We start from the raw sequence: 13,023 nt of genomic DNA on the forward strand, positions 1-13,023 counted from the left end.
CTGGCTCCAAAGCCTGGGTTCCTAACTACTATGCTATACTATCTCCTCTATAAATGATTTTCAATGATTTACATTTTAAGCAAATAGAGAAATAATGCCCCCCTTTACCTTTTGCTGGGGATGTTTATTATTTCCCCATTTTATCTATCTTGTATTTATGGCTCTATCTCTGTTAATTCACCCTTGAAATGAGAGCTCACTGCAGACCTGGGTTTTGCCTGCTAAGAGTACATGGGATACTGACAGAATTATGCTCTCAGATGCTTCCCTTTCCTCTCCCAATCTGCGGAAAGTTGTGGACAGTATGTTGCAACCGAGCCAGTTACAATGTTAGTTTACCCTCCGGAGAAGCTGTGTAGGGGAGTAACGGGCACTGGGTTTGGAATCACAAAAGACCCAGATTCAAATCCCAGTTGCGCTATTTACCAGCTATGTGTAGCTTGGGCCTCTGAACGGCTAGTGACCTGTGTTACAAGGTCAGCCTGCCCATTGACAGACGAGTGGCCCACGTAGAGCACCTGTCCTGAAAACCGCACCTCAGGGGGAGGGGCACCGAGTCGGCGCGCGGGCCGCCTGTTGGGCTCCGCTGCAGCCCCACCCGCGCGGCCTCGACTGCCGGCCCCAGCATGCACCGCGGCCGGCGCCTCGCACGGCGGCCTCAGGACGCAGCGGAGGGAGGTGCGTGGGGAGGACGTGGCCGCCGGGCCGAGGGCTGTGTGTGAGGAGCGCGGGTGGGGTGAGCCCGCCGCCCGAGTGGGCGCCGAGGAGGCCGACCCTGGCCCTGTCAAGGCCTAGGCCGCGTCCTGTCCCTGTCCAGGCCGAGACCCCTTCCCCTTTTCTCTCGCAGGTCGTGCCCTGTCCCTGACCCCATGCAGGCCGCACCTTGCTCTTGTCCCGGCTCAGATCCAGACCCCTGTCCCCGCGCAGGCCAAGGCCACGTCCTGTCCGCGCATAGGCTGTGCCCTGTCTCTGTCCATGTATAGGCCATTCCCCTGTCCAGGCCAAGACCCTGTCCCCGCGCAAGCCACACCCTGACCCTGTCCCTCGTTCTTGTTCAGGGAAGCTCCAGATTGCCGCCCCTCTCGCAGCATCCCCCAGTACCCTTGAACTTGCCAAGTCTTTTAGGAGTGTCCCAGAGCTCCCTGTAGCATAATTTTCCCGTCAGAAGGTTTTCTGTCTTGGCCTTTGCCTTCATGGGTGTTTGTTATGGAAATAGAGAGGAGTGTTGCTGGGTTGGCTCCGTCTTTTCTGGACATTAACTTCACTCTGGTAAATAAAGATCTAGCCTAGACTTCTGCTAGATTCTGAGGTCAACCCTGGAGACTGTGGGCTGCGGGCCTGGACTTGAGTCCAGATGCTGCCATTGCTTTTTTAAACCACAAAGCCTCTTGGGGTAGACTTTGTTTTTCTCAGCTGAAATTTATTGTCCCTATGTTATGATTTCAAACAAAAACCAAAAATACCCCCTTTATATTCTCTGAAATTCAACAGAAGTTATCAAGATCCAGTATGTGCCTAGAACCCTTTGTGGTTCTGGAACTTCAGAGATCAAGGCACTGATCTTTTTCCTTGAAGTTCATAGTTTAGTGACCTAAATCACTCCTGATATTTGATGGTTGCTCAAAATTTTCTTTTATCTTATCAGAAAATGTCTTGAAATCGACTAGAATGGAAACAAATGTAAATTGTATGTGACGTTGTAGAAAGGGTAAAGCACTCCAGTTAGGTTGTTTTTGGGGCAATGTTTAAATTGTGCATCACTATGCATTAATAGGCCCAGAAACCAATTTAGTGGGTCCAGACCTGCCTTTTAAAAATTGAATAGTCTAGATTAGACGAGACTAGACAGTAGAAAACATCACAGATAATAGAGATAAGTATTCTTCTGTGGAACTTTGGTTTCAGTTATATATATTTATAGGTATGTCTATGCTAGATCATGATGTAAAATGTATTTATGAAGGATTACATTAAAAAGTGTGTCAATGGTTTGGACCAAGATGTGTATATTGTATATATAGAAAGTGCCCTTGCAATAGAAATAATCTATCTTGAGTACTAATTGTTTCCATGATTAGAGCTGTAGAAGAATTGAATGGTATTTTTGCCCATTGTAATAAGCTCCATGTTTTACATTTATTTTACCTAGTATTAGTATGGTATGTGCTTGGGTGTCTGACTTGTCACATTAAGTATAGAACATTGCTGATATGTGAGGAATGGAATGGTAAATTGTTCCAATATGTGGGATCAGTCATTCTTGCAGTGGCTGATTATGGAATCCATGAGACATCATTGTTACTGTGGAAATATGCATGATTTATAAGTTACTTCTGCTAGTGCCATGTGTGACCATTTAAGAATCTTTGCTTTATGTTGTCCCTGATGAGATCCAGTAATGAAGTGTAAAGTCTGAGAGTTCTGTGATCTGTTTTGGTTCTGTTACTTTCTCAGAAATCTTAGGACCTCAATAAGTGCTCTCCCAAGGCAGAAGGGGTTTTGTTATTTATATTCAGATAATTTTCATTCCAGCTTTGACAAAAGACTAAAAAATTAACTGAAATGTGAAGCTTTTATTGCTGTTTATAATATTTTATGCTTTTATTTGTTGTTTGGTTGGTTGGTTTTTATTTTAAGGATTTAAATAGGTATTAGTTTGGACTATATTTCTAGGGGACAATTTCCCAGCATACTAATTATCTTCCAATGTTTAGGTCAAACATTTAGTCTGTAAATGGTTAGTCTCCCATTTTGCAAATAAGCATTGAAGACAATAATTTTTTATTTTAACCTTACTTGTTAGTATCATAACTGCTATAATGGTTTGAATAGTTAAAATGTTTGTATGACGTTTATAATTATAAGTTATTTATCTAAACATTCAGTGATACATATTATTAGTTTTAGTACAGTTTATTTTTTCACCTGGTTTCCTTTATGAATGACTAACTTCTGGCTGGTTTATTTTCATGGAAGCTATGAGACATTTGTCTGAAAAGAGATAAGAATAGAAATCATCCTGTCCTTTAGAATATTTTAAAACAGCACCTAACAGTGACAGTGACACAGGCTGTGTGACATCTGAATTTCTAATTCGAAACCAGCAAAATATTAACAGGGGTGGGGGAGGGGGAGATTCTTTTCCCTGAGTTGAGATCTCAGTAGAAGCCAGTGTAGGATACATTATAATCAACATGGTGTGTGGTGTTTTACTTATATCCCTTTAGCACCTCCCAAAGTATGGGACATCTGACACTTGCTGCTTAGGTCATTTGTCTGCTAATAGTCTCCCACAGAGGGACAGCCAGTGGCTCTTGACATTCAAGGAGTGTGTTTGCTTGCTCCAGCTACAGCCAAAGCTCCAGACTCAAAATAGCTGGAAGGCAGGGACCATATCTGCCTTGTTCACTGTAATATCCTTATTTTCAGCACATAGAAGGTACCCAATAAATAGTTGTTAAATGAAGGAAAGGAGGGAAGGCAGCAGCAGATTGTATATATACATACATCTTTAAAATGAAGGGGGAAAGTGTATTATCATTAGATCCTTAACCAATATTAATTAAGGTCTCCTTTGAATCTGTCAGTGTTTCTGGGGTGAAATCTGGGCTCATAGGGTGCTTGCAGTCTCACGGAGACAGGGCACATCCAGACCCACACACAAACACACACAGTGATTAAACTGTGTTACAGAAGTATTTATACTGATAAAATAGTTCTTAACTGTGCTGTTCTATTAAAGGATAGTGCTATATATTAAATGGGGCTAATGGTGTGATTTGGATAAGAGAGGGAAAAGCTGATTTGGGTGGGTTTGAGAGGCAAAGTTTCCCAGAGGAAATGGATGGGACCCGGATAAGGAGGGATCACAGGTGGGGTATGAACAAAAGTCACAGTGAACTAGTGCAGCTGAAGGGGAGATTGGCATTGGGGTACGGTGGAGAGTAAGGTGGGATAGACTGGATGGGGAAACTACTTGGCAGCTGCAAGCAGGAAGGCAGCTCTGCCTCAGGGACCAGAAAGGTAAAGTAAACAGCTTCCTAGGATTGGATCTCAGCATTACTTAGTCACACTGGGAATGTTCAGGTTACTGTGGATGCCTTGGCGGCACAAAAGCAGCTGATAAGGGGAAAAATGCATTTGGTTTAAACTCTCCCTGGAGAGGGCCTGGAAATGATGAGAGAGTGACCAAGCTTTGTCAAACAGCCACAATCCTATAGATCTTCACTCGAACCTCGAGCATAGTCCCTACTTCTTTGATGCCCTGTGGAATAATCAAATCTTCTGTTAATAAGAAAGCAGGAGTAGAGAGTGTCTTGCTCTTGGGAATGGGTCCTAGATGGCTGACATCATGAAACTTGTTCAACTTGTGCTTTTCACTGGGCACCTCATCCTGCTTTTTTAAAAATCCCACTGAAGGATTCGTAGGCTGAAGAGAAGTACCCATTCTTGGGTGTCTCTGCTTTCCCAAGCAGTTCTTCTGCCAGTTCTTTGTCAGCACATGGCATGGTAGAGTCTGATATAGGAAGTAGAAAAGGATCAAGATTTAAAAAATAGATAGTAATTTCCTTGAGGTCAGGGGCATGGTCTTCCTCTCGGTATTTCTAGCACCTTACACAATACATTTGTTGGACGGATGAATGATGGATGGAAACATTTTGTTCCTCTTTTGTCTCATTCACGCATAATGTGGGATTCGGCCCAGACCCTTATTCAAACACTGCTCTGTCTCGTACCTTCTATTTCTTCCTATCTGTTCAGTGCTGTCCATTCAAAGCACATGAAATGTTTACTTACATGCCCAACTCAATGTTGGGGATAGGGATTGCAGATGTTGAAGCTAGTAAGTTCTATCTTTAAAAATTTCGGGTATAAAAACTTCATCTGCCCTTTTCTGTTTCCTAATTCCATATTATGTAGTCTTGACTCCTCTTTTAAAAATCCACAGCTTATGAAATAAGTTGTATATGAAATAGTAAAGGTTTGACAATCCAACTCCTCTGTGGTCCTGATTTGCATTGGTATGAGCATATAAATTACCCTGCATACACATGTGTGTGCATCCCTCTGCACCTCTGTATAATAGGATTTTGCTCGTGTGTGTGTGTGTGTGTGTGTGTGTGTGTGTGTCCATGGCTGTTTTAGCAGTTGTCCTGTATTTTTATTAGCTCCTTCAAAAAATATCATGTGCCTGGCACATAGTATCAACCCAGCAAATACTTATTTAATGAATTGTACAGAGAACTGTAATGTGTGCTACTTGGAGACTTTATACAGTCCTTGTACTCAAGATTTAATTGGAGAAACTAAGTCTATAAGCATGACATAGACTATGTTCCAAACTAACATAGGAAAAAAAGCCTATAGATTAATAACAGCCAGCATTAATATAGTGCTTACTATGTGCCATGTACCATTTTCTAAGTGCTTTTATATAAATTAACTCAATGTTTTTACACTCTATAAGGTATTGCTATTATTTTCACCTTTTTACAGTTGAGAAACTGGAGGGGCTTTGAGGTTAGGTGACTTATGTTGAGTCACACAGCTGGTAAGAACAAGAGCACATAGTGAGCACAAAGTAGGACTGGATGGTAGCCGAAAAAACTTTCTGGAGGAGACAAATTGAGCTACGTTCTGCCTGCCCCTGCCAGCTACACCTACAAGCAGGGAGTCTGTACACAAGTGGCACAGCTCAGACCATCTGGCTGGCCCACGGTGGAGGTGATGAACTGGCAGCCTGTTGAGTGATATTTGTGTTGCAATCCTATGGTCAGGATAATGTATGATCTGGCTTGCATAGAGCACAATGGCCTTCCCAGAGAATGTGCCAAGTTGATTTTGTTTTTCCTTTAAGCTCTCCCTTTAACCATATGATTATCTGTGCTAGTTACTTTTTTTTTAATTCATTTTATTGAGATATATTCACATACCATGCAGTCATACAAAACAAATCGTACATTCGATTGTTCAGAGTACCATTACATAGTTGTACATTCATTACCAAAGTCAATCCCCGACACCCTCATTACCACACACACAAAAATAACCAGAATAATAATTAAAGTGAAAAAGAGCAACTAAAGTAAAAAAGAACACTGGGCGCCCTTGTCTGTCTGTTTGTTTGTTTGTTTCCTTCCCCCACCTTTCCACTCATCCATCCACAAACTAGACAAACGGGAGTGTGATCTCTATGGCCCCCCCAATCCCACTGTCCCCTCTCATAAGCCACATTTTTATACAATTGTCTTCAAGTTTCATGGGTTCTGGGTTGTAGTTTGATAGTTTCAGGTATCCACCACCAGCTACCCCAATTCATTAGAACCTAAAAAGGGTTGTCTATATTGTGCATAAGAGTGCCCACCAGAGTGACCTCTCGGCTCCTTTTGGAATCTCTCTGCCACTGAAGCTTATTTCATTTCCTTTCACATCCCCCTTTTGGTCAAGAAGATGTTCTCCATCCCACGATGCCGGGTCTACATTTCCTCCCTGGGAGTCATATTCCACGTTGCCAGGGAGATTCACTCCCCTGGGTGTCTGATCCCACGTAGAGGGGAGGGCAGTGATTTCACCTTTCAAGTTGGCTTAGCTAGAGAGAGAGGGCCACATCTGAGCAACAAAGAGGCATTCGGGAGGAGGCTCTTAGGCACAATTATAGGGAGGCCTAGCCTCTCCTTTGCAGCAACAGTCTTCCCAAGGGCAAATTCCGTGGTAGAGGGCTCAGTCCATCAAACCACCAGTCCCCTATGTCTGTGAGCATGTTAGCAACCATCAAGGTAGGGCAGGCCAATAACCCTGCATTCTCCACCAGCTCCTCAAGGGGGCTCTGCATATTTTTTTCCTTGTTTTTTTTTTTTTTCTTTTCTAAATCAACTGTATGAAAAATAAAAAAAATTTAAAAAGAATAAAAAAAAAACATATGATAAAAGAACATTTCAAGGAGACCATAACAACGGAGTAAGAAAAAGACAGCTAACCTAAGATAACTACTTTACTTCCAACGTGTTCTTAACTCTACCCCAAGAAAGTAACCTAATATAGCAACATTTCTGTGAACTTGGTCCTACTATACCCATCAGAAATTAACAGACCATAGTCATTCCTGGGCATTCCCAGAACATTAAATTTACCCATGATAGCTTATCTGTTCTTCTTGGATTATTGTTCCCCCTTCCTTAATTGCTCTCTATCGCTAGTTCCCCTACATTCTACATTATAAACCATTTGTTTTACATTTTTCAAAGTTCACATTAGTGGTAGCTTCTCTGCTAGTCTAGGTTGTTCATATGTTTGCAGAAAATTGTCCATTTCCTCTACATTATCCAGTTTGTTGCCATACAGTTGTTCATAGTACCCTCTTATAATTTTTTTAATTTCCTCAGGATCTGCAGTAATGTCACCTTTCTCATTCATTATATTGTTTATATGGGTCTTCTCTCTTTCTGATTTTGTCAGTCTAGCTAGGGTCTTGTCAATCTTGTTGATCTTCTCAAAGAACCAACTTTTGGTGTTATTTATCCTCTCTATTGTTTTTTTGTTCTCTATGTCATTTATTTCTGCTTTAATCCTTGTTATTTCTTTTCTTCTACTTGGTTTAGGATTGGTTTGCTGTTCATTTTCTAGCTTTTTCAGTTGATCCATTAGTTCTTTGATTTTGGCTCTTTCTTCCTTTTTAATATATGTGTTTAGTGCTATAAATTTCCACCTCAGTACTGCTTTTGCTGCATCCCATAGGTTTTGGTATGTTGTGTTCTTATTTTCATTCATCTGTATATATTTAGCAATTTCTCTTGCTATTTCTTCTTTAACCCACTGATTGTTTAGGAGTGTGTTGTTTAACCTCCAGGTATTTGTGAATTTTCTAAGTCTCTGATGGTTATTGACTTCTAATTGTATTCCATTGTGGTCAGAGAATGTGCTTTGAATAATTTCAATCTTTTTAAATTTATTGAGCCTTGTTTTATGTCCCAGCATATGATCTATTCTGGAGAAGGTCCCATGAGCACTAGAGAAGTAGGTGTATCCTGGTGATTTGGGATGTAATGTTCTATATATGTCTGTTAAATCCAATTCATTTATCAGATTGATTAGGTTTTCAATTTCCTTATTGGTCGTCTGTCTGGTTGATCTATCTATAGGAGAGAGTGATGTGTTGAAGTCCACAATTATTGTGGAAACATCAATTGCTTCCTTTAGTTTTGCCAGTGTTTCCCTCATGTATTTTGTGGCACCTTGATTGGGTGCATAGACATTTATGATTGTTATTTCTTCTTGTTGAATTGCCCCTTTTATTAGTATGTAGTGACCTTCTTTGTCTCTCAAAACATCCCTGCATTTAAGTCTATTTTATCTGAGATTAATATTGCTACACCTGCTTTCTTTTGGCTGTAGCTTGCATGAAATATTTTTTTCCATCCTTTCACTTTCAATTTCTTTGTGTCCCTGTGTCTAAGATGAGTCTCTTGTATGCAGCATATTGATGGTTCATTTTTTTTTGATCCATTCTGCAAATCTATACCTTTTAATTGGTGAGTTTAATCCATTTACATTCAATGTTATAACCGTGAAGGCATTTCTTGAATCAGCCATCTTATCCTTTGGTTTATGTTTGTCATATGTATTTTTCCCTCTCTCTATTAATATCCTTTAATGTACCCATACTGAATCTCTTTAGTACTGAACCTTTCTCCATGTCTCTCTCTCCTTTCTTTGTTTCTCTGTCTGTAGGGCTCCCTTTAGTATCTCCAGTAGGGCAGGTCTCTTGTTAGCAAATTCTCTCAGCATTTGTTTGTCTGTGAAAAATTTAAGCTGTCCCTCAAACTTGAAGGAGAGCTTTGCTGGATAAAGTATTCTTGGTTGGAAATTTTTCTCACTCAGAATTTTAAATATGTCATGCCACTGCCTTCTCACCTCCATGGTGGCTGCTGAGTAGTCACTACTTAGTCTTATGCTGTTTCCTTTGTATGTGGTGAATTGCTTTTCTCTTGCTGCTTTCAGAACTTGCTCCTTCTCTTCAGTATTTGACAGTGTGATCAGAATATGTCTCGGAGTGGGTTTATTTGGATTTATTCTATTTGGAGTTCGCTGGGCATTTATGATTTGTGTATTTATGTTGTTTAGAAGATTTGGGAAGTTTTCCCCAACAATTTCTTTGAGTACTCTTCCTAGACCTTTACCCTTTTCTTCTCCTTCTGGAATACCAATGAGTCTTATATTTGGATGTTTTATATAATCTGTCATGTCCCTGAGGTCCATTTCGATTTTTTCGATTTTTTTCCCCATTCTTTCTTTTGTGCTTTCATTTTCCATTCTGTCATCTTCCAGGTCACTGATTTGTTGTTCAACTTCCTCTAGTCTTGTACTATGAGTATCCAGAATCGTTTAAATTTGGTCAACAGTTTCTTTAATTTCCGTAAGATCATCTATTTTTTTATTTAGTCTTGCAATGTCTTCTTTATGCTCTTCTAGGGTCTTCTTGATGTCCTTTATATCCTGTCCCATGCTCTTCTTGATGTCCTTTATATCCCGTGCCATGGTCTCATCGTTCATCTTTAGTTCTTTAATTAGTTGCTCTAAGTACTGTATTTCTTCTGATCTTTTGATTTGGGTGCTTGGGCTTGGGTTATCCATATCGTCTGTTTTTTTCATGTGCTTTAAAATTTTCTGTTGTTTTTGGCCTCTTGGCATTTGCTTAACTTGGTAGGGTTCTTTTAGGATTTGTAGACCAATTGAAATCCTTATCTCTAATTTGTCAGGTCTACAGCTTCGTGGAGTACACTTTCTGTGACTAACCAGCAGGTGGCGTCTGTGAGCCACCTGTTCCCCTCAAGCCAGTTCTCCCCCACTTTGCCTCTGTGGTGAGTGGGGGAGTAAGTCTTGTGGGGTCCATTTGGTGTACCAAGCTTGCGTGTGTAGTTGGTGTTGCCCACCCTGTATAATGGGCATGTGTCTGGGCGGTCAGTGAGGGGGGCAGCTCTAACAACCAAATCTCCCTGGTGTTCCTAGAGTTTTAAAGCTGCTGCATTAGTCTAATCCTTCATTTCAGTCCTGCCACAATTTGTCTCTGCCACTGACCCAGAAGTCCTTGGTATTGACGTGTGGCCCCTGAGACTTGTGAGTGGGTCCCTCTTCCAGGCCTTGCAGCCCCTGGTCCTCTGTTGAGGGATGACTGTGCTATGTCACAGGTGAGTGCCATCCCCCCAGGGTGGTTCTGGGCTGCCGGTCTGTGTAGGGAGGCTCCCTGTCTGCTGAAATGATGTCTGAATGGGACTTGTTAATTCCCACTGCTCCACCTTCCCAAGTCTGGGACAACCAGCTGAGGGTGCAGGGAAGGCTAATGTCCATGCCCAATTTTGTGGTGTATGTGTCTGGGGCAGCTCTGGGCTGTGGGGCTGGTGACGGGCAGGAGTGTTTCCTGTCCACCAGGATGATGGCTGTGAGAGGACACCCCCCTTTTCTTGGGAAGCTGTGGTGTGTAGTGAATTTTCTCAGCCACTGGATTATTGCCTTTTGTCTCAGAGCTCTCTCAGTTCTGCTCTTGTCTTGACCTGCCCAAATTGCAAGTCTTTGAGGCTTTCTGTGTTGGGCTTCTTAGAGTAATTGTTTTAGAAAATGAAAAAAAGATAAAAAAAAAAAAAAAAAAGAAATAAAAAGGGCCCTCCCGGCAGATCTAATGCGTTATTGAAATGCTAAGAGACAAAGCAATTAGGGCTATTAAGGAAAGGTCCAGGGGGCAGAGAGATCAGTTTTTCTTCGGGTTTTGCAAATGAGCCTGTGGGCCTCAGCTCTGCCCTTCCCCTTTCTATGTTCATCAGAACTCCGAAAAGCATCCGCTTTTATTTTTGAGTTTGTCTTGCTGTTTTTTTTGCTATGGCTGTCTCGTCTCTGCTGGGCTGGCTGCTCTCAGATTCTCTGGTGTCTAGTCTCAGTCTATCTATGGTTCGAGTTTGGATCAGTAGAATGAGTTTCCAATAAGAGCTGCCACTGCAGTTCTCCCTTCTCCTTCCTGGCGCTGACAGCCCCTCCTCCCACGGGACTGAGCCTGGCAGGGAGGGGCGTGGGTCCCTTGGCCGCAAAGACTTACAGATTTTGCTGATCTCAGCAGTTCCACGTTTTCATGAGTGTTGTATGAAGTATGCCCAAAGTCAGATTGCTCTGTGGTGTCCAGTCCACGCAGTTCCTGGCTTTCTACCTACTTCCCAGGAGGAGTAACTAAAACATACACCTCACCAATCCACCATCTTGCCCCGCCTCCCCAAATTGATTTTAAGAACCCTTTGTTCAAGTCTTCAGGGGGAGAAACCTCCCACTCCCAACAAGCTCTAAGTAGACCTGGACATCTTCATGACACCCGATACTGACTTTAAGTTTTGAAAGAGCCCAATAAAAGTTACCTCTTATAAAAAGTAGCTATTTATTGTTATAGAGAGGAAGAAACACAATTATAAGTACATAGATACATAAATTTATTTGTTCTTTCAATGTTGAGTGCTGACTCTGTGCCAGGAACTGTTCTAACCTCTGAAGATTCAGCAGTGAACAAAGCAGAGAAAAATCCTAGCCCTCATGTAGTGTCCATTCTAATGGAGGGAGACAGACAATAAACAAAGAAATGAGTGAAAGTTATGTCAGATAGTGACAAGTGCCCTGGAGAAAAATTAAGCAGGAGAGGGGATCAGAGTTTAGGAGAAAGAGTATACTCAAGGACAGCTGGAATGCGTGGGAATCGTTAGTTCTCACAATTCTTGTGACTACTTCTGATTGCCTTCTCTTTAGTTTTCCCATTTTCTCACAAAGTGGCCTCTCAAATTATTGGCCAGGGAACCTTGCAATATTTGACAAGGGAAAAGTGTGGCACCTGGCGTGGATTGGGGGTGGAGAGGGGGCAGTTAAGGTGCTATGATTCATTGTGGGGATTTAGGTGAATCATATGGGGTCAGGGCTGTTCTATATTGATAAGATGTAGTCTTCAAATTCAATCAGTTTAAGTACTGCCCAGGCATTTGTAAAGATGTTTGTTTCATTATATTCCACAGTAGATTTTACACACACGTATTTAAAGAATACTGTACACAGTGTGGGAGAATTTTGACTTAAAATGTCTGTCTTTGGGCAAACCTTTGCATGTGAAATGTCTATGAAAATGATTACGATGAGATGTTCAAAGAAAATGGAGATTGTTGATGGTAAAATCTCAGAAAATTGGACTGGTTAAGTCAGGATTGATATGGCCAAAACTGCTTTCAACTGAGCTTCTTGGAAGGGATTCCTTCCTTTGAGGGAAAATCAGATCAATTCTAGCTCACATTTTCTCCTCTAGAGTGTTAGATTGTGGATTGTTTCACTTAGAATATCAGAAGTTGCCCTACTTCCCTTTACTCCACATCTGTATGCTCTCCAGATGTGTACCCTCTGCTCCTGGCTTGCAGAGCTCTTGGCAAAGTATATAGTTCTCATCTTTGTACTGGGGTCCAGAGTCCATTTTCTTAGATCTTGCTTAATCTGTTTTCCTATTCCAATTTCCTAAGTGACTGTCTGGGATCTGGATTGGGATTGCTTCAGATCCACACTGCCCTACTTTTCCTGACTTTACTCTGTGAGATGTGCGTGAGAGGCACTTTATACTCTCATTTAATAACATTTAGTAACAAGCTTGCTCTTGAAGTAAAAATTTATCACTTTTGTAATGTATCCCACACCATTCCCCAGAAGACCTTTGCACTACTGTTGTGGATAAGTGTCCTCATCTAAGTTGTCAGAGGTCTCATGTTTGTTTTTTAAAATGTAAGGAATCCTTAACATTTTAATAAATGACTCAATATCTATTAATGAGGTTCCAAAATATAAAATCAACTTGATGTCTTAACACATTCCTAAAAGAAATGACAGCCATACGTGGATCTTGCTCTTTTGTGTACTGCTTCCTAGGATTCTCTTTTCTATAAGCAACAAACTGATATTTTTATCATGAGGTCCAAGTAAGAAAGAAAGAAAAGGAATTGCCTTAGGAATCCTTGATAGAGA

The 13,023-nt window shown here is 41.4% G+C and overlaps 1 protein-coding gene across 1 annotated transcript in view; it reads left to right on the forward strand.

Annotated features, from left to right (window-relative positions):
* Positions 1–250: 250 nt before the first annotated feature.
* Positions 251–13,023, forward strand: part of CERS3 (ceramide synthase 3) — a 163,276-nt gene continuing 150,503 nt past the window's right edge. Inside the window, exons 1-3 of the mRNA XM_037835060.1 lie at positions 251–302; positions 542–736; positions 848–977. Of these exons, the coding sequence (XP_037690988.1) occupies positions 251–302; positions 542–736; positions 848–977 (377 nt within the window). The remainder of the gene's footprint in view (positions 303–541; positions 737–847; positions 978–13,023) is intronic.

Source organism: Choloepus didactylus, chromosome 4, assembly GCF_015220235.1.
Source record: "Choloepus didactylus isolate mChoDid1 chromosome 4, mChoDid1.pri, whole genome shotgun sequence".
NCBI lineage: Eukaryota > Metazoa > Chordata > Mammalia > Pilosa > Megalonychidae > Choloepus > Choloepus didactylus.